This window comes from Poeciliopsis prolifica, unplaced genomic scaffold (assembly GCF_027474105.1).
Source record: "Poeciliopsis prolifica strain line A6 unplaced genomic scaffold, Auburn_PproV2 SCAFFOLD273, whole genome shotgun sequence".
NCBI classification, from domain to species: domain Eukaryota; kingdom Metazoa; phylum Chordata; class Actinopteri; order Cyprinodontiformes; family Poeciliidae; genus Poeciliopsis; species Poeciliopsis prolifica.
Window position 1 is genome coordinate 10,158 of NW_026562648.1, and position 22,343 is coordinate 32,500.

Consider the following 22,343-nt stretch of genomic DNA (forward strand, 5'->3'; position numbering starts at 1 on the left):
GTTCAGTGTACAGTTTTTCCTCATGCCAACTTCACCAGGTTTCCAGGTGTGTTCCAAGTGACACAATGTATTGTTTTTAAAATAGTTCTCATGAAAGGAGGCTTTCATTTTCTAAAAATGACAGACACTTCACAGCTTGTTTTTCTTTTGTTACGGTATTCCTGAAGATATTTTTTAGTTCCTTGTGAGCTTAAGATCTAAATAAAACACTTATTTCACTTATAGTGAAACTATTTATGGACATAAACAACAACCTAAAACGACAAAATACCAACAAAAGTTTAAAATAAAAAGTATATAAAACATATATATAATGTGATTGTTCACTTCATATTTTTATCATTTCCTGGTTTCCCGTCCAGCCTTTTCTCGTACAGGCAGATGAATGTGTCATCTATTCACCCTCACTTATCTGATACTAATCAATGTTTATTTTCATATGGCTTATTGATTTACCGAGTTTCAGCTTTCATTTTCAACAACCTGAATGCTTTATGTAGGTGAGAGCAAAATGATAAGAAGGTCATCACTTATGACCTACTTGAAAAGAAAAAGAAACTCAAGTAAAGGATTTAATGAAAGAAATGTGTTTCATAAAAACATGTAAGATTAGGAAATATTATGGATTTTGCAAATGACTGTTTTTCAGCATTTCATTTCATTGTCCAGTCTATCTGTATTTTGTGGATTTAGAGAAGGATGATGACTAAGAACACTAGAAAAATTTACTGAGTTTCTGTTGCCGCCTCCACAGATGATCTTATAGTTAAAAACTTTTCCACGTTTCATCACCTTTCAATCAAAAATCTTGTTGGAATTGCAGATGATAAACCAACACAAAGTTGTGCAATTTTTCTATCAAGTGAAAAAAAATGTTAAACAGTTTACAAAAAAAACAAGTAAATCCAATTACTCAAAACCCGATTAGTGTAACACAGGGGCGCCGCCAAGAATCTGGGGCCCCATGACAAAAAAACTGTTTAAAACTTTCTGCAGTGTTTGTGTTTCTGTTCTGTGGGCCTAACTTTAACATTAATGGTTAACATATTTATTTACATATTTATATATGTTGTTAAGTTGCAAATGAGGAAGGGGGATTTGGGAGGAGAGTGTGACAAAATAGGTTTTGAGTGAGATTTAAGCGCACACACTACAAATGAGTGTTTGTTCACATAGATAAATGCACTCACATCAGTCTCACTGATTTCTGCATTTCCTGTGTTGTTTTCCTGAATGAGAAGAAAGTTTTGCTTTTGAGAAAAAGTAGGTCAACACTTGTTGTTCTAGTTACTCCAAAATTAAAATAAATGGAAAATCTAATTAATAAATTTCAATCTATTTTTCAATATTGTTTTAAGAAGATGTCAAAATGTTGAAAAAGCTTCCACCTGCATCAACCATTTTACCCTAGCAGGCCAGATTTGCTCCATCTCGGCCGCCCAAAGTCCCTCAGACGGCTGCAAATGGCCCCTGGGCCGCACTTTTAACACCTCTGTTCTGGAGACTGGTGGCCAGTAAACCCAGAAGGTCGGATTTGCGACCTGCAGATGAAGATCCCATGTTGCAATGAAGCAGCCGACTGATTGACAGATTCAAATGTCTTCAACAATGTGGCAATTGTTAAGTGGAGGAACAAGAAGGTGAGTTAATAGTCGCAGTCCTGGATTAACTGGTCCATCCACATGCCTGCTGTCATCACATTAAATGTGGTTTCTGACATGAATGAAAACAAACTTTCGCCACATGCTTAGAAAAACTTCTTCCATCCACAGTGAAGCTCTTTAAACGAGTCAGTTTGAGAGTTTGGAGGCCCCTGAGAGAACCAGGACATGCAACATGGAAACCTTACTACAAATAAATAATTTAGCTTCTAATATCTCTGAATTCATTCTGTGAATTTTCTGATCATTAAAGTCCAAACTGTTCAGCTCAAAGCTTTTCCTATTATCCACTTCAGGTTTATTCTCAGGGCAATTAAATCCCAATCAGAGTAATAATAATGTAAGCTCATTAAAATGTACTTAACATTTAACTGAACATTAAACGTTGAGGTTTTTTAGCTCTTTCTGTTTTTGTGAGTATACTTCTATTTCTGAATTGTAGATCTGACTTTTTCTAAACAATTACATTTTATTACACCTTTACATTGATAGTTTCAAAACAATAATTCAAGTGGCAAATTAAATATTTGCATATAACTTAACATTTGACAACTTCCTTCAAGTGATGGGAAAAAAAAAGCTGTGTTCCCATTTTGGTCCAAGATCAATAAGATACTTGACAGGTGACTGATGCACAAACAATGAGCCCTGAGGCACACCCCGTGTTCTCAGCGTTTAAAAGGTGGGAGGCTGAGCTGCTTCTGCATCCAGCCTCAGACTCCTGGACTGACAGGTAGCCTCTTCTCCTCCACTCACATTCCTCTCTTATTGCTTTAACAAACCGCTTTTATCTTCCAAGACTTGAACTGTTATCTTAACAACAAAACTCTGTTTAGATTTGGATTTTTTCAGGTCAGAAGCTTCCCTGCAGAAAAGCAAGATGTTTAGAGTTTTCTTTTTCTTCTTCCTCACCATCTCAATGGCAAGGACGGCGGCTGTTCCTCTGGTAAGTTTGAAGGGAGACAAATAAAACTAATTTGTTTCATCCAACATAGGGAAGCCTAATGTGTTTAGATATATTGGGTTTGCAATGCAGCATCAACAGCAAATATCCAAACCATCATGAAGCAGAAGAAATGTGGTTGTCATTAAATGCTGAAATCTCTGTTTGTGTTGCAGAAAGCAGATGACAGTGAAAACCAAATCAGTGAGTAGAAAAAATAAAAGAAACTTGAAGTGAAACTGAAATCTCTGACATGTGGATTTCTTTCCTTCCTCCCACAGATGAGGACACGGACGTCACAGAAACCATCTCCAAAGCAAACGAAGGCATAAGTAAGAGAGCAATTTCACACAACCCAACAGCTTTGAATGTAATTTTATATTTGCAAGTCAAGACAAAAAAATAATCATCATCTATTAATAAATCGACTGATTCATTTCTCAGAAATTAGCTTAATGGTTTGCCTTTGTCAAATCTTCAAGCCTGATAAGAAACTGGATATTTTTTAATTTGCATAAGGAACTGTCCCTACATTTCACTAGTGATCAATCGGTTTATTTGCAGTCTGTACAATTTCTAACCAGGATAGCAAAGCATTTTAAAAATATTGTAAAAGTATAAAACAATACATTGGTTCCTTGTGTGTAATAAGAATAAGTAGTAAAAGACTCTGTACTCTCCTGGAGTGCTTTCATTGGCCAGCTCAATGCAGCATGTCTTGTTCAAGATGCAGAGGTCAAAGAATACACAAAAATCCTTTGTGTCATAAGAATCAATGTTCTTCACTCTGTTGTGTGTTTTTGTTTCTGCAGAGACTCCACTGGTCCACGGTGACATTGCTCCGAGCAAATCGAGGAACGCAGTCCCATGCACCGCCACCGGCTGCAAATGGCCCAAAACTGGAAGCTATGTCTACGTTCCCGTCGTCATCTCCAGCTCTTACTGTGAGCAAAACCATCACCCGAATAAACACACAAGACTTTAAAATAGATGCAAACTTTTCCAAGTTCCTTCATGTTTATTTCAGAAGGCAGAGGGAACAGTAGATGATGTCTGAGTTGGAGTTTGTTTTGTAGTTAGGACCTTGGTGTAAGATGTTTTGTTTTGCAGCCACGGCAGAGCGTAACATCATCATCAATGGCCTGGTGAGCTTCCACGCCTCCACCTGCATTCGCTTTGTCTGGAGGACTTCATCACAGCAAACGGACTTCCTTCACTTCTACTCAGGATCCGGGTAGGAACTCAGTCACATACCGTGACTTTTACTTCCACACATTTCCACTGATTTCCTCCTGATCTCCCCGTCAGGTGCTGGTCCTACCTGGGCCGTCAGGGCGGACAACAGCTTGTGTCTCTTAGTAGTAATGGCTGCATGTATCACTCCACGGTGCAGCATGAGATCAACCACGCTCTGGGCTTCCACCACGAACAGGTCCGCTCTGACAGAGACTCCTTCGTCCAGGTCCTCACCCAGAACATCATCCCAGGTCGGCTCAGTCACACAACCGTGGCTTAATGCTTCTATCTGCAGAACATCTTGGTTAGATCTGAAAACAGAAGTATTTTAAACAAGTCATACATTTCTGTATTTTGCACATTTGGACAGAAATGGAAAAAAAAACTATTTGCATTCAGATCCATTCAGCCATTCATAGGGAACTTAATACTTTCCAAATGACCAAAATCAGACAGAGAACTCAGCGGGTTTTTGTGTGGGAAGTTTGGAAACTGACATTTAAACTGTAAGATCACATTGCCTCATGTTCTACTTTTATCTATTGCAATGGAAAAGTGACATTCTGAAATAAGGTGACAATTTAAAAAGTTAACTTTTTTTCTTAATCAGGGAACGAACACAACTTTGAGAAGGTGCAGACTAACAACCTGGGCACTCCCTACGACTTCAACTCCGTTATGCATTACTCCAAGTGAGTCTTGGCTTCAAAAATACCTTCTATTGTGTTACACACAGCTTGCTGTTTTCAGTCTGACTGTGACTGCAGATGCATTTTGTTCATCACTTCCTCCTTCTTCCAGGACCGCCTTCTCCAGAAACGGCCAACCGACTCTCCTTTCCAAAGCTAATCCTTCCCTCGACTTTGGAAGAGCCTCATCGATGAGCGCCAACGACATCGCCCGCATCAACAGGCTCTATGGATGCTGTGAGTAAAATATTGATCTTTTCAAACATTTCTCTAGCATTTCCAGCAGCTGTATGACTTACGGTACTTTTTCTCTCAGCTTAAGTTTCAACACCATGAAGGAGAAACTTCAGCTCGCCAGCTGACCTTCGGCTCTGACCTGCTCCTCTCTCAAAATCTCAGAGCTACAGAAACTCTTTCTGCTGTCTCATTTACTGCATTTAACTACTTAACTACATAACTGCTGAAGACAGTTGCTGAAGAAACAGATTTTTGGGTATTACATCTCAATCTGTTAATGTCAGAATACATATTGGTGCTTATTGGTGAAGGATTTCTTATCAAAAAAGGTTTTCTTTTATACTATGGTTTGGCTTTTTTTGCATCTGCTATAAAAAATGGAAAGGAATGTTTCAATTGAAGATAAATCTAAGGGGAATTTTGGTTAAGTAAATTATGTTGTGACAAAAACAGTGTAAGATGGAAAGATGGACTGGACTGGTATAAAATATCTAAATAAAAGGCAATTATTCAAGAATGTACAATCTATGGAAATGTGAAATGTAAAAGTTCCCCAATTACATTTGGACTAAAAAGGTTTTTATCTACATAATGTTACAAGTTCTCATCCAAACATGTTTTATTCTTGTGACCAACATGTTTTTTCTGAAATTTAATGGTATTGTAATTCATGTAATCCATTCAATCAAGTACCAATAAAATTTGATCATTCCAACATCAATGTTTCTTTCTCTCTGTAACAGTTGGACATTTGGGACAAAGATCAGGGTTTCTTTAGTGCAGCACCACAAAATAAAAGCCTCCACACTTTCAGTATGAAGTTGTTTAAAAATTAAATGCTAAAATAATGTAAAGCAGGTGAGATAAATAAAAGTATATATTCATAGACTATATTTGTGCTCTTATGCTAACCATAATCAGAGTTTTAAATGAGTTTAGATACAATAAAATGTTAATTCTTACTTTATTTTGAAGTAAGAATAAACATGGTTGTGACTTGTGAGACAGATGAGCAATGAAAACAAAAAATCAACTCCTCTATTTCCTCCTGCCATTGCCCTCTGAAGAAATGTTCCTCTCCTGGTCAAAAACAGCCAATCAGAGCCAGGAGGAGGGGCTTAGCGCTGCTAATCATCCTCCTGTACTCTTTTAAATCTGCTATTGATTGAAAAGCAACTCCAAGTTACAAAAAACCTGTTTATCTACCATAATCTGTGGCTTTGCTAACTAGCAGGCTATGTTGCGGTGAGCCAGCATAGCCTGTAGTTTTGTAAAAAGCAAGAGGATGAGAGTGATGGACAGCGCTAAGACCCTCCTACTGCCTCTGATTGGTTGTTTTTGACTGAGTGGTTTGCTTCTGCAGAGGATCTCGATTTTTCCACAGATTATCTGTTTTATGTGATACTGTCAGAACATAATGATAATATTAACAAGTATGTAAAAATATTTTTTCTATAAAAGTTACATTCTGGTGCTGTAAGTGATGAAACTTTTGTGATGGATACTCCTGTTACAAAGGATGTAGCTTTTAATTTTTAGTTGAGAAACAGAAACGCTGACTTACAAAATGCCAGTGTGCTTTGTGTCATAATATAAACATATTTCTGTTCTTTATGTGGTCAATATCATGACCTCCCTGCACAAATGTTCTAGAATGTTATTAGTCGATAACAACTCTACTACTTCCAATGAAAGAATAGGCAAAATAACAATGACAGGATAAAATAAGCAATGAAAGCAGAAGAAATATTGACTGAATCGCCCTAATCCTCCAGCTCCAAGGATTAAAAGAAAAGGAAAACAAACGAGTTTTCAGAAGAGATTTAAAATCACCTGGGAGAAAACAGCCCAACATTTATTTCACTTTCTCATCTGGAAGAGCTAAAAGCATTTTGTTTTCAGTTGGACTTCTGTTTTTTCCATTTTGTATTTTTGTAAAAACAGATTTGCTTCTATGTTCACGTGAGCTGCATGTTGTTAAAAGCTGCTACATTGTGCAAAGACGGGACCAAACAGTGATGCACTTCACCTGCAACTTGTAACAGCACTGGTTTATTTTGGGAACAGATTGTCCCATCTGGATTAATGATGGATATAAAAAGCTTGGTCAGCAGTTCTTGTGTCAGACGGGATCTGAGCCTCAGCTGCTCCGTCAGGTAAACGGCTCTCTGACTCTTCTTTAACTCCCATTTGTTTTCTTCATCATGTTTACATGCTTTCAAACTGAAACAGAAAGAAAGCATATTTTCTTTTCGTGTCACGATGAAGCTTCAGGACCTTCATCATGATCCCGGTTTTTCTGTCCCTTCTCTTCAACTCAGTGGAAACTGTCGACACGGTAAGTTTATGATGGGATCAGTTCGTTTTACTGATTCACCTCACAGCTTAGACAAAACCCAAGATTTATGAAAGGCTGTTCTTCGTTTTGATTGTATTTATTTTTAAAAAAAGAAAAGTTTCAACATGTAAAAGACCAAAATGACGCAGTTTTCTTCCATCTGTGTTCCAGAGTCCTGTAGTAGAACCTGCTCAGTATCCCAGTGAGTTTGAAACAAAGATCAATTTTATCTGACACAGCAGAGGCATAAATTTAACCAAAGGTTCTGGCAACATTTCTTTCTCAGAAGAGTTTATGGATATCTTTAAAAGCATCCCACAACCACAAGCTGACAAAGGTGAGACACAAGCTCACAAAACAAAAACACCCAGCAGATAATAATGAGAAAAACGTATCATTTTAACTCTAATCCTTAAAATAACAAACAAATACGCATGGTTTTGATGTCAGATGAATTTAAAATTGCAGTCTTGTTTTTGCATTCCTGTCTGTGTTTGTCTGTCATTTGCTGTGTCGCAGAGCCAAAGCGATATGATGACATTGCTATGCCAAAAATCTTAAAGAGGAATGCAGACCCGTGCACCATCACAGGCTGCAAGTGGTTCAAATCCGGAGAGTACGTCTACATACCGTACTACATCGACACTAATTACTGTAAGCATCATGTGACAAAACAGGCAAAAAAAACTGACAGCTGATGTTAAAATGACTAAACCCTCTGCTGAAACTTTAAGTTTTTTCAAAGATTTCTCAGGTGCTGTTAAACAGATCAATGATGCTTCAGTATGACTTTTCCAAACATCCTGGTTTTTATTTTGGAATCTTACAAAACCAATTATTACCCTCTAAAGAACTGGCCTATTGATTTAGCCAAAGTGCAAACCACTGCTGTGAAATCATGTGCTTTCACTTGCATTCAGTCAATCGACAATAAAATTCTTATTGAGGCTTTGAGCTGTCACCTGAGAAAGCGTCATGCCAAAAGCTAAAGAATTCAGTTCAGACTTGAGAAAAAGAAATGGTTGATGCTCACAAAGCAGGAGAAGAAAATGTAAAGTTATCACAGAGTTTCCAAGTGTCAAGAAGTGGAGAGAGGAACTCAAAGTACAGGACAAGTCTGGCAAAGGAACTAAAAAAAGTAAGACGTGTCCAAAAGTCCTGGAACAACCACCAAAACAAAGTAGAGCTCTGCACAGAAAAGGACTGCGAAGAGATGCGTTCAAGGACAATCTGGGCAAAGATTATGGATACTGAAGCCACAGGAGACCAGAGTAGAGCCTGGAGTTTGACTGAAGATCACCGTCCTCACTGTGAAACATGGAGGTGGAAGTATCATGCTGTGTGACTCCTGGAACTGGGAATCTCATCAAGGTTGGAGGAATGATGGAGAAAGAACGATGTTTGAAGATTTAGAAGGAAAACCTCTAGCAGTCAGCAGCAGAACCGGGTTTGGGTTGTCGGTTTGTCTCCCAACACGACAACGAGCCGAAACATGAGCTCCGTCCAGAAACCAGGCAGAACGTCCTGACTGGCCTATTCAAAGCCCTGACCTACTGAAGAGCAGAGTCCATGAGGGAAGACCATCAAATCTGGAGGATTCCTCCGGAGAGACGCAAAGATGTGATCGGCATCAGAGCAACGATTCATTTTGACCGTGGAAGGTTTTGATTTCCAGGAAAGAATTTGGTGCAAAACATAGAAAAATGTAAGCATCCAAAATAAATAGAAAAGCTGTATTTAAAAACACATTTGTGAATCTTTGAAAAAGACTTATAATTCCATGGGGTGCCTAATAATTTTGCCTAATAATTTTGACCTTATCTGTAATTTTAGTAATATAGACACTAAGCTTTTTGAATTTTTTTGCAGCTCTGGAAGAACGACAAAATCCTCAGAGTTCTTCAAATATTCAACAAATCCACCTGCATCCGTTTTGTGCCGTTTAAATTGAAGAATTCTGATTACCTTTATTTCTATAGTCGATATAGTGATGGGTAGGAACATGAACACACACACACACGCACGTACACACACACAGTTTTGAACATCTTATAATGTTATTTATTTAAAAGATGTATTTTGCATGAACAGAGACGGCATTAAAATTTTTATTGGAAAAAAGGGTGTCATTGGATTTTTGTTCTTTTCCAGGTGCTTGAGAATGACATTATGAGTTTTGTAAGAACTGAGCTGCAGAAGATGAAGACCATGCTGAGCCCAGGGCTCCAGTTGCCCTAAAGTGGATGATCAAACATCTGGGAATGAAGAGCAAAGGACTGACGACAGAGATTCATTCCTGAAAATCACACTGAACTTCCTGAAGAGACGGAATGAGAAGCAGCTGGCTGTTTCTTTACAAAACAGTGAGAAATCATCACATTCTCATTTTTAATAATGTCTCATGATGGTGACTTGGTATTCACATCTGGATCAATAAAGTAATCCCGAGCTGAGAAGAGATGGTTTTTATTTTGTGTATTTACCTCATATTCACAACAAGCTCTTATGTTGTCTGTTTCAGGAACTCAAGCTGCTATTTGTCAGGTGAAATTAAAGTCCAGCCTGGCCAAAAGGTGTCAGTACTTATTTGAAGGTAATTCATGGAGAGGAAAACGGATATCTATAAATCAGATCTACACTGAGCTTAATGTCACAGAGCAAGAGAAAGGAGAGGTCAAGAATGAGCATGAGGTCCAACAAACTGAAGCAGCATCCTTGAAACCAGAAGATCCAGGAACAACCGTCAGCTGTGAGGATGTTTTTGAACCTAGAAGAGACGAAGAAGTCAGAACGCTGGTGACCAAAGGTGCCGCGGGCATTGGGAAAAACAGTCTTGACACAGAAGTACACTTTGGACTGGGCTGAAGGTAAAGCCAACCACAACATACAGTTTTATCTTCCCATTCACCTTCCGAGAGCTCAACTTGCTGAAATCTCAAAACATCACCTTAGTGGGACTCATTCATCACTTCTTTCCTGAAATCAGAAAAGCAGGAATCTGTAGCTTTGAAGAGTTCCAGATTATGTTTATCTTCGATGGTCTGGATGAACTTCAACCTCCTCTGGACTTCCACTACACTCCGGTTCTGACAGATGCTACAGAACCTCCTCAGTCCACACGATACTCGTAACCTCATCAGAGGGAAGCTACTTCCCTCAGCTCGTCTCTGGATAACCACATGACCCGCGGCAGTCCATCAGATCCCTATTCAGTATGTTGACAGTGAGACAGAAATCAGAGGTTTCACAAACCAGCGGAAGGAAGAATACTTCAGAAAGAGACTCCAAGACAAGGAACTGGCCAGTAAAATCATCTCTCATATTGGGACTTCAAGAAGCCTCAATACAATGTGTCACATTCCTGTTTTCTGTTGGATCACTGCTACAGTTCTGGATCAGGTCCTGAAAGATAAAGAGAAAACAGAGCTGCCCAACACCCTGACTGAGTTGTATATCCATTTCTTGGTTGTGCAGGTCAAACAGGACAATGCCAAGTATCGCAAAAACGTTTTGACTGATGGCATCTGGAATTCAGAGACTGAGAAATCTTTCTTTCAATGGGAAAACTAGCCTTTGAGCAGCTGGAAAAAAGAAACCTGCTCTTTTATGAAGAGGACCTAAAAGAGTATGGCATTGACATAAACACTGCCTCGACTTACCCAGGAGTGTTTACAGAGACTTTCAAGGAAGAAAGCATACTGAACCAGAAAAGGCTGTTTTGTTTTGTCCATCGGAGCATTCAAGAGTTTCTGGCTGCACTTTATGTCTTCTTGGTGTTCATGAAGGCTGGGGACAATCTGGTGAAAAGAAGTCGCGGTGCTTTGCAACCCGAATCTAAATTTAAACAGTTTTACCAGAGTGCAGTTGACAAGGCTTTGGAGAGTCCAGATGGATACTTGGACATGTTTACCCGCTTTCTCTTGGGGCTTTCACTGAAAACTAACCAAGACCTGCAAGGCCTGTGGAAAAAGACCAAAAATGTTCCACAGGTTCAAAAAATGCTTATCCAACACATCAAGAAAAATATCAGGGATAGTCCTTCAGTTGAGAAAAGCATCCGGATGTTTCACTGGCTGAGTGAACTGAATGACCATTCCCTAGAGGAAGAGATTCAACAGTACCTGAGTGGAGAAGTCCTGGAAAAAGACCTCACCTCTTCTCAGTGGTCAGCACTGATTTTTGTCTTGTTGTCTTCACAAAAAGTGTTCGATGTTTTTGACTTTAAGAAGTTCTGCAAATCAAAGGAAGCCCTTCGGTGGCTAACACCAGTGATGAATGCATCAAAAAAGTCTCTGTATGTATCACACAAAGTTCAAGAAAGTTTTACTATTTATTTAAAAGAAAAAGATAAAAAGTATTTATCTGGAGCTTATCTTTCAGGCTGTTTAGCTGTAACCTGTCGCAGAGAAGCTGTATATTCCTGGTGCCAATGCTAACCGCTGAGAACTCTTGCCTCAGAGAGTTGGACCTGAGTGACAATGACCTGCATGATGAAGGAGTAGATTTGCTTTCTTATGGACTCAGGAGTCCAACGTGTAGACTGGAGGTTCTCAGGTGAGTATTTGGAAGATTGAGGAAATAAACAATAACATTATTGTTCCATTCTTTGTATTTTTAATAAGAAAATTTAATACCACTGAAACAACTGAGAACTGGCCATTTCCTAAGATGAAAAGAGGCCGGTTTGCCTATTATCCATCCGTCCATCCATCCATCTATCCTCCGTCTGTCCGTCCAACATCGTCTTCTGCTTATCCAAATTTGGGTCATGGCTGAAGCAGCCTAAGCAAGGGGCATAGACGTCCCTCTCCCCAGCTCTTTTGGGGGAATCCAAATGTGAGGAAAACATAGTCTCTCCAGTGAGTCCTGGGTCTTCCACTGGGTCTTGTCTCCATGGGACATGCCCAGAACCCCTCACCAGGTAGGGATCCAAACCAGATGCACAAGCCATCTCAACTGGCTCCTCTCAATGTGGAGAAGCAGTGATTCTGGTCTGAGCCCCTCCCAGATGTCCAGCTAACCACTCTATCTCTCAAACAGAGCCCAAGCACCCACTGAGGAAGCTTAGAAGCTTCCCAAAGCTGATCGTGGATGATCAATAAACTGAGAGCGTCACCTTTTGGCTCAGCTGTCTCTATACCACAAGAGACCGGCACAGAGTGTGCATTTCTGCAAATGTAGTACTAGTCCGCCTGTGCACCTCCCATTCTATGTTTTCCATCATTTGTGAACAAGACCCATAGACACTTAAATTCCTCCATTGCAGGGGTGGGCACTCCAGGTCCTCGAGGGCCAGTCTCCTGCAACTTTTATCTCTACTTCAACACACCTGAGTCAAATAATGAGGTCATTAACAGGACTCTGGAGAACTTGATTGCATTTAGGAGGTGATTCAGCTATTGGATTCAGGTGTGTTGGATCAGGGAGACAACCAAGAGTTGCAGGACACCGGCCCTCGAGGACCAGGAGTGCCCACCCCTGCTCCATTGGGACAGGAGCTGTTCCCCAACTCAAAGGCTCGACTCAGAGAAGGTGGATGTTTGCATACAGGTGCAGGGGAGAGTCAAGCACATCCAGATGGAAACGCAGCGAGTTGCTGTAGTTGATTGCTTTACAGACAAATCGGAAAATAATTACATTACCATCCCGGCAGGCCAAAGTATTGGTGGAGCGCACCAGGACATAGCTGATGTGTTTTTTGTTGTTGTTGTTGTTGTGTGATAAAGATGCCAAATCCCTTTGTACACAAAAGCAATAAATGGCTGGACAAAGTGAGAGTTCATCTATTAAACTGAATGAATATTAATTCCATTGGAGACAAATCACCACCAGGACATTCAGCCACAGATCAGATAAAAATGAAACAAAGTCATTCATCAAACTGCAACCTCAGGTATCCTGGTACCAACAGCACATTTGAACACCCTGAAGAAAAACCAGCGCAAAGGCAAATTCTTTCAGTGTATGATTTTTAGATTGATTTTTACACTTATTCATAAGTTGTTGATGTAACAATATGTCTTGATGAATATTTGCAGATTGTCAGGCTGTCTGGTCACAGAGAGAGGCTGTGCTTCTCTGGCTTCTGCTCTGACCTCCAACCCTTCTTATCTGAGGGAGCTTGACCTGAGCTTTAACCATCCTGGAGAATCGGGCCTTGATGGTTTTACCGCTGGACTGCAGGATCCGACCTGGAAACTGAAAACTTTAAGGTACATTTAATTATTTTCATCCAGAAAAATAATTTCAGGACAAAAAGATTACTGTGTGTATGTGTACCTGTTCAACTTGTCAGATTCACAGAATATGTTCAACATCTTTAAATTTCCTCTTTCTTAAACAGAGCAGATCATTGTGGAAAACACCGTCTGTTTCCGTCACCCCAAAGGTGTAAGTAAACCCTTCTGTGATGGTCCGACCAGCAAACTCAAGGACAAAGGCATATAAAAAAATAACTATTTAATTTTTCAAAAAAGCTTAACAAAAGTTTTTTTTTACAGCAAATCTCAAAAAGAAATATAAGAAAAATTGGCCCAAAAAATAATCAACTACAGCATACCAACTCAACAAACAAGACTAACTGACTATCCTCAATGAACACACAGGGGAATTTATATACAAAGGCTAGCCTACACACACACACAAGGAGGGGCGGGGAAGAAAACAAAAACAACCAATACATAAACATAAATAACAAATTCAAATCACAACATTTTACTTTAACACAACTATAAAACAAAACAACCTAACACCGTAAATATTATAACAATAGAGCGAAAGGAAGATGTCAATAGGGCGAGAGGAGGAGTCTTCCACATCAAATTTCCTGCTTCCCGCAGCCTGATGGTTCGTTCCAATTACAATCAACTCCTCCCAGCCAGTCCTTCAACTCAACCAAAAACAAAATAGTTAATATTCTAAATAAACCAAGCATTTACTAAAATGTGTGCACCCAATCTAGTAAACAACTTAATACCAAAAACCCACCACCAAAGAAGAAGTGATATTACCATTATAAATATTATCAATATAAAACATTAACTAAATACTAACACTGAAGAAAGAAATACTAACACTGAGAAGATGGAGGAACCTCCACACCTTCCTAATGTCTGACTTTCTATTAGTTTATTTACAACAATTCAAATTCATACCAATACAATTCAAACATGCAAATAGATTCGATTCAGTGACATTAAGAGGAACCTCAAATAAAAGGCTATAAAGAACCTAATTTAGTCTGCATGTTTTGTTGAACAATCAGGTGCTCATAATGTCTAACAGAGGTTACAGTAGCATTAGCATGTAGCTCCTACCATAATCAGCCTCAGATATTACAAAACAAACAACCAATAATATTAATCCTGAGCTAAACATGGAAAAACACACAATTATCTCTGCAGATCTTATTATGTTAAATTTACACAATCAGAGCTGCTTAAGACCTGTTTTAAACTACAGAGCGCACTTACCAATGTTGGCCACCAGGAGTCTCTTGACACCTTGACACAGTAAATGAGAAACATTCAATGCAAACCAAAAATCTCTCAGTGCTCTAATTAACTGCCTTTCCAACAATAAATAATATTTATTGACAATAAAACTGAAACCAGATGCTGCTAATTTGCTACATTTTTGTAAAACAAGTTTCCTGAAATTCATTTTATGTAGAAATATGTTTATCAAACTTGCTGAGCTCCACATCAAAGGTCCTTTCATTCTGTCATATTGGCTTTATTTTGAAAACCTGTCATGTTCAAAGTATTGATGCAGAATAGATCAGGGCAGAAATCTTGTCAAGTTCAATGACTGCTAAGAAAAGAGTCTTTAAAAATGTCTGTCAATTCTGCCCTCCATGGAAAAAGCACAAGAGAACCTGAAGTTATCGGCTAAAATATCTGAGAAAAAAGAGATTAATATGATTATAAAGCATTACCTGTGAACCTCTAAATAAGTAATTAAGATATAAACTCTTCTATATAAAGCCAAAATGAAAATATGGATTTATGAAAAGAAAAATGTGTATTGACTCCAGTTTTTTGTCGTTCATCAGTCTTTCTTGAGCAGATGGTGGATCCCAACACAGCAAACAGAAATCTGATACTGTCACTGGACCACAAACAGATGAGGCTGTGAAAGAGGAGCTGCCATATCCTGACAATCCAGAGAGGTTTGACACCAGGAAGCAGGTGCTGTGCACTGATGGTCTGACTGGTCGCTGCTACTGGGAGGTCCAGTGGGAAGGAACAGTCAGAATAGGACTGTCATACAAAGGAATCAGGAGGAAGGGGGAGGGTGATGAGTGCTGCATTGGTGGGAACCATCAGTCCTGGGCTCTGTCATGCAGTCCTCAGAGTTTCACTGCCTGGCACAACAACACACCAACAGAAATAAAACAGTTCGAAAACACCAACTCCAACAGGCTGGGAGTGTATTTGGACTGGTCTGCAGGCACGGTGTCCTTTTACTCACTTCCTGACATAGTTTCCTCCATGAAAAAATATTCACCTTCATACGTTTCAGACCACATTCACTGATCCACTCTATGCTGCATTTGGGTTTGAACAAACCCAGGAGGGTGAGGATGAATCCTCTTCAGTTTCCCTGATGCAGGTTGAATAATGAGGCCTGATCCTTTAGAGAAGAATATTTTGCAAAGTGAGCACAGCAGCACTCAGAGTCAGGTGGACAGATTCATGTATGTATATATCTAATACAACAAGATTATAGTTCAGATCAAATGGGCCGTCTTTGCAAACGGCCCAATTGCAAAGATAATAATCAGAGAACATATCAAACAAAATCCACACACACATAATCCAGAAACTCAAATCTGTTTTGATTTCATTCATCGCTCGTAATAAACTATCAAAGCCTTAACATTAAAATATACTTGAATAAACAACATTGGTTATATTTGCCCATGTTTGTGTGTGAATGAATGTCTCAATATCAAGAAAGAACCATGAACTCATCAAAAGTCAAATCTTCAAAAGCTAAACTCTTTTTATGACAGCGAACCTTCAGATTCAGGTTATGAAGATGATAATGTTTAAAAAAAGTAATAATTTCAAACAAACTTTTAAAAGTCACTAACAACAGCGCTGTTGAGTTGGTTTATTCAATTAAATTAACTTGTCCTCTGGGTTTGTTGTCTGCAAAATAAAAGATTTATAAAAATGTGTTTTTAATTCTTAGCAATTATTTTCCCCTTTCTAAAGGAAATATAGATTTGGATTTTCAACTCGCCGACATTGTGAAACTTTGCATTTAAATAAATGCAAAGTTTTAGTGAACAAAATAAATCATTCTGTGGGTGAATTTGATTAATTGTTATTTAATATTAATGCAGTTTTTTATGTATCTGAAGTTTTGCTGACACTTTGATTTCATTATATTGAATCAGATTACTATATGCTGTAATTTTATTAGCAGTTCTAAAGTGTTTATATGCTAAATGTCGTGACTGTCTTTGTAAATGTGCACCTCTGTGTTGGATTGGGTTGTGTGTGTGATAAATATAGTCTGGTATTAAACTCATGAGGCCTAGAGATCCCTGTCTCAGTATTTTCCATGTTTAAAGTTAAATCTGCCATTTGAATAGATTCACTTCACCTTATTATAATCAGCTCAAACATAAATCTGAATGGAAAACGTATCAGAATCATTAATATTCTATATTTCAATATTGATCCTTTGCATTAAGGGTCAAAGGGCTTTAACCTTCATCCTGCAGTGCCCCATTCGAGCCACTAGAGGACAGAACTTCCCTCTTCATCAGAAGCTGCCAACCTGCTTTTCTATGCAACAGATTCAGCAAAACCATTTAAGTGACAGAGAAATGTTTCCTTTAAAGGAAAAATTGCCTTATTAAGTCAGTTAATGGGTTATATTCTACTTTAGTTCAATTTCACATGTTTAGTGTGAATAAATTCATCAGCTGTGCAACATTTTCTGGGTGAAATTAATTGTTTAATTTTGTCCTCACTTGTCTGAGGTGAGCATCCACAAGGGGGCGCATTGAGGCAATCCAGGCTGGAAGGTGGACGGCCTAGTCTAAGTTTTTCCTCAAATGAGTTGGAGGAAAATGAAGATATAAATACTTTACAGATCCAGATACACCTGAGGTGTAAAATAAACAAAAGACTCTTAGCAACAACATTTGGGATGCACTGTAGAAAACATTCATTACATGAAATACAAGCTGGTGGTTAAAAAGATTTTAAAAGATTAATCAAGTTAGAGAAACTTGATGGAGTTTGAGTTGTTTTTTCTTGGTGATATAATGAAGATAATAGTAAGGACGGCATTTGTGAAGTAGAAGTGTTGTATATTTAAAGACATGACCTCTTTCAAGTTGAAAAAGAGAAATATCTGGTAAGAATTTTAAAACCTCAGGAAATTTTCAGACCCTTTAACTATATTCACACTGCATTACTAAAAAAACAAAAGTATTTTATTTTTGATTAATCTGTTCTTATGTCTAGTCAAATTACACTTTCTTTCAGTTTTCACCCACTGCTTTAAGATGAAACCTTGTCAGCCTTTCCTGACTGTAATCTGCCTTTTGATCAGTAATGTTACAAAATAATTTTCACAACAATAATCAGCCCTAATACAAAGACAATAAACTTCAAATACATTCATGTTGAGCTTGATTGTTTCTGTCACCTTGCAGTATTTTAAACAATGAAAACATGTTTAAATTGAGTTTTGCTGCACATATAAATCACGTTTAAGCTTTATGACATGTTTGGCATTTCTATTATTCCCTTAAATATGATGATCTTTAATTGAACCAAAACTTTGAGGCGAGACATTTTTGAGCAAAATCACACATTTTTTGTTGCTCTAATTACTACTGTGAACATAAATGAATTAAGATCGATTTTTCAGAGCGAAACAAATTAATCATTTGACAGATTTCCCCTTGAAAAGATTTTCTAGTTGCACAATTCAGTTAGAAAAAATCCCAAAAGTATACTGGATTTGTGTAAGACGTTGAAATATAATCTCACAAATTTTATTGTAATTAAATTGCTTAAGTAAGTTGTCTAGTTAAAGTTAAAACAGCCATATATCTGTATTTTTGTACTTTCCTACTTTCTTGATGTATTTTTTTTTATTATTTTGCATTTTAGAAATAATTTATTCAATCAACTTTTTGTTGTTTGGTGAGTCTGTAGCAGGTCTGTGGAAGCAGATCGGAGATTAAAGATTTAATGAGAAGAAAACACAAATTCACAGTCATGGCAGAGGAGAACAAGACAAGGAAATAATGAAAGAAACCAGCAATAAACAAGAAAAAACAGAAAATGTGTTTAATAACATAAAATAATGAAGGGAAAACTGAACAGTCGATGAAAACGACAAAGTAAAAAATGAATAAATACAGAGGAGCTGAAAAAAAAAGCACAAAAATAACTGAAAACTAGTTTAAAAAGCCAAACACTGTAACCTTCCACTGGTGATTGTGTTTTGGTTTTTGTTTGTGTTCGTGATTTAATTATTTCCTCACTATTTATGTTCTCTGGGTTTTGCCAAATTCATTCATTTCTCCACATTGATTACTATGGGAAAGGATTTCATTACTTTGTGTTTAGATTATACTGGGTTTTTGGAAGTTGTCCAATTATTTTGCACAGCTGAATCTCAACATGCATGACATTTTCTGACATTATCAGTTAATTTCCGTTAATATATCTCATCCAAAAAGGTTTCGAGAAAAGTAAAATTTAACTGAGTGTATTAATAAAATGTTACAAACCTGGATTTCTGTAAATTGGATAATAATCTCTCATAAGGTTAAGTAGATGTGAACTGAACGTTACATCTTCTCTGGCTCTTTCTCCTCCTGCTCTTCACTCACTGATCCAGATTGTCAGGAAAACGATCCACCTGTCAGAACAAGTGCTGCATTTTGATGTTTATGTTGCTCCATAGATCAGACAGTTAAAAAATGATAAAAATGAAGCAGCGCTAATAGCAAAGGCCTTTTATGGCGTATTAACTGAAAAACATTTGCTTGTTATGTGAAGAATAGGGAGGTTGTCTTATGATGTGCTTCACAGTGTTTCCACTATATAAATGCATGATAGGTATTTGTGAATCTAAATAGAAGGACAAACAGACAACGCAAGTGAATTTTATGAAAGCTTTTGCAAAAGGAGAGAACCCAGCAAACTGCTGCTTCCAGCCGTTCACTGAGCACTCTGAAGACCCTTTGTTAGGGCTTTCTCTTTTATTACAAAGTAGAAAGTAGAAAAAGGAATGTGGAGGGAGGCAGATAGGAGTATCCCAAAGATACAAAGTGCTTCAAGGTCTGTACACAGCTGCAGCTCCAAAGTCTAACAAGTATGAGAGCTTTTCTCAGGGATGTGAATAATAAATCTATTATAGCTACCAATGTAAGAATGATAGCAAAACATAATTATTCTAACATTCCCCCCTGTTTATAATTCTTACGTAGTAACTATGCAAAAAATAGTATAAAAAGAAAAAGAATGGATTACACATGTTATACAAGAGTTGTAGAATACATAATATATATATAAGAAGGATAGAAAAAAGAAATGTAAAAGAAACATTGAAAACCAAATGCATATAATGTGGTGTTAATAATATAATAATGTTGAATGTAAGAATGAGAACACAGAAAAAAACAACAACCCAAAAACAAACAAACAGCAGAAAATCAAGTGCAGTTATCATCACTAACACCATTTGTTTTCACATTTTCAGTGTAGGAGTCATCAAGCAATGATTGAATCTGTTTATTAATTTACAAGACATCATCTCATGTACTCATTTTCCAGTCATCTTCTTTCTTCTGGAGCAACATGTAGTCCTCATCTGTGTCAGAGATTACCCTGACCAACTGATAGCTGAGCAGAGCAGTGTTAAATGTCTTAACAGCATGCTTTGAAAACATAAAATGATGCAGGTTGTGAACAGACAGAATAGGATCAGTCCAGTCAAGATGGGTGTTCCAATGTTAAACAAAAGCTGCCACCAGAGTCTGGAGGTCAGCCAAGAAAGAAAGTCAAAAGTTTGTGAGCCCTGAGTTGCACTGTCCACATAGTTCTTAAGCTCTTCCAATCATGCAGGGCATCATGAATAGTTCCACCAGTTCCTCTTTCATCTCATGTTGAACCTATGATCTTGCAGACGCTTCCTTGAGAGGTGTGAGAAAAGCCAATACAACACGGTTTTCAAAAGCATGTAAGCTCCATCTCCACACAGGAAGTACCAGTCAGCCATCACCCGTTGACCATAGTCTCCTGGCACTATGGCGCTGCAACGAGCTTTCTTCTGTCGTCCTCTCGTCTGCTGAGTGATGTCGAACGAACCTCCTTTCCTGAAGCAAATTGTGACAGTCTGGATTGTCGTTCCAGATGCTGCATCCTGAGGTTGGCTCCTGACCTCTGCAGGCGATGCAGTCGATGTATTCCGGTGTTGTTTCGCAGAAGGTGTAAACTGTGTTACACAGGTTCCATGGGAGCATTCCTAGTGTTGTAGTTCCAGTGTTGTAAATGCAGCTCCTGAGAGACCCTGGTTCGGCCCCTGCCAAGGAAATGGTCTCTGGTATTCTCATCACAGTCTGTGGAAATGGAAGAACATCAGCAGCAAGTGAACAGTTCATAGCTCCAAAAAGTCCTTTAGCGGCAGCTCCTGTCCGAAGTGAAAAAGAATAGTCCTTTTTGCACCATCTGCAGCCCTTTGGTATGGGGATGCTGTACCTTGGGTGTGCTCAGGCCATAGAGACACATCTGTTTGTCATCAGTGATGTTACCTGGTCGAAGGCCTGAGTGTGTGGCGTAGGGCAGCTGTGCACACACATAGCAGTTCACCTCGTTCACCTCATGAGCGGTCCTGTTCATTAGTTGCCACCACAGGTTAGTGCTGTAGTCATGTGGATGAGACTGGGGAAGAGTGTTTGTGCTTCTTTCCTCATCTTGTGGAGGCTGAGGCAGCTTCCACTCCAGAACAAAAAACATGCTGCAGTCACAGCGCAGCAGAGATTCCACCTGGCCTGTGAAATCCCATTGCTGCTCAGATTACAGAGATGTTAGAATGTACCCAGGACTCTATAGAACAGGGGGTTGATGATTTCTTCACCACCATTGAGACGAGTGACCCTAAAAAGCCAAACCCCTGTGAAGGTGGACTCCCACCTGCTCCCACCTAGGCTTCCAACACTCTCTGCAACTTACAGTGACTGAGATGAATCCAGCTGGGTCGTTCAGCAATCTTTACAGCAGTTAGAGTTGTTATCAGCACTTGGAATGGTCCCTCCCACCGCGGGCTGGCCCAGCTCTTCCGCTTTATGACTTTTGATGAACACCCAGTCTCCTGGCTTGGTGGGAGTGGTTTCCTGCGGGAGAGGAGAGTCAGAGGGCAGTAAATTTGCATTTGACACCTCCTTCTGTTTCAGAGTCCTGATCATGTAATCTGCCAGTGTTTGCTCCTCATCTGCATGTTGCAAATCTGGTGAAAATATAGGTAATCTGTATGGTCTGCCATGAATTATTTCAAATGGTGTTAATCCTTCTTGTGTGGGTGTAATTCTCATGTACAACTTTACCAAATCTAAACATTTTAACCACGGTGTTCCATACATTTTCTTTAATCTAATTTTCAGTATAGATGGTTTGTGGTATTGGAATAATAGTTTTACATATAGCTTTAGCTACTGTCAAAGCATCTGGATGCTTGCTAGAACTATTTCAACCCATTTAGAAAAGCATCAATAATTACCAAACAATATTTGTTTGCATTGTTTGAAATGGATAAGAAGGTTTTGGGAAAGTTCGTCTTTTTGGCCTTGTGTTCCCTTGTGGATTGTGTCTAACACAAAGTATGCAGAACAAAAAATTTTTAGATAAGAATTTAGTCCATATGTTGTGAAATACTGTAGTATTATCCCCACTATTCCCCCTGTTGACACATGGCATCGCCCATGTGCCACAATTGCGGCTGCTTTAGATAAAGACTTTGGGAGAACTGGTTTGTTATTGACTTGAAAAATTTCCTCATCATTCATTTTGCACCTGCTAGTTTTTAGCTAACAGTTTATTGCTTGAAGGATAGCTGTTAGCAAAGAGGCATTTTGTTAAAGATCTTACATATGGATGTTATCAAATTCATCAAGGTGAAGCACTTTTGTTTTACTCCTGACAGAAGGCACAACCCAGAGTTGGCTCTGCTGCAGAGCAATGTTATTACCCTTTTACATGAAA

At 38.5% G+C, this 22,343-nt stretch overlaps 1 protein-coding gene and 1 pseudogene across 2 annotated transcripts; both read left to right on the forward strand.

Annotated features, from left to right (window-relative positions):
• The first annotated feature begins 2,295 nt into the window (after positions 1-2,295).
• On the forward strand, positions 2,296-5,454 carry LOC129357645 (hatching enzyme 1.2-like). Of its 2 annotated transcripts, XM_055026736.1 has the most exons (10): positions 2,297-2,394; positions 2,498-2,607; positions 2,781-2,808; positions 2,886-2,936; positions 3,417-3,548; positions 3,715-3,838; positions 3,913-4,091; positions 4,451-4,532; positions 4,642-4,766; positions 4,846-5,454. In XM_055026736.1, exons 2-10 carry the CDS (start codon positions 2,542-2,544, stop codon positions 4,848-4,850), a joined length of 792 nt encoding a protein of 263 aa, XP_054882711.1. In that variant the 5' UTR covers positions 2,297-2,394; positions 2,498-2,541; the 3' UTR covers positions 4,851-5,454. The 2 variants fall into 2 exon arrangements, with proteins under 2 accessions (XP_054882710.1, XP_054882711.1); XM_055026735.1 differs by lacking the exon at positions 4,846-5,454 and having other exon boundaries at positions 2,296-2,394; positions 4,642-4,774.
• A 3,819-nt stretch (positions 5,455-9,273) lies between these two features.
• Positions 9,274-16,670, forward strand: LOC129357644 (NLR family CARD domain-containing protein 3-like; annotated as a pseudogene).
• Positions 16,671-22,343: the final 5,673 nt, after the last annotated feature.

Excerpts from the sequence above, each read along its gene's own strand:
- LOC129357645 (XM_055026735.1), top strand. The coding sequence starts at position 2,542 with ATGTTTAGAGTTTTCTTTTTCTTCTTCCTCACCATCTCAATGGCAAGG. Across the intron at positions 2,608-2,780 it reads GGACGGCGGCTGTTCCTCTG|AAAGCAGATGACAGTGAAAA; the intron begins GTAAGTTTGAAG and ends TTTGTGTTGCAG. Across the intron at positions 2,809-2,885 it reads TGACAGTGAAAACCAAATCA|ATGAGGACACGGACGTCACA; the intron begins GTGAGTAGAAAA and ends TTCCTCCCACAG.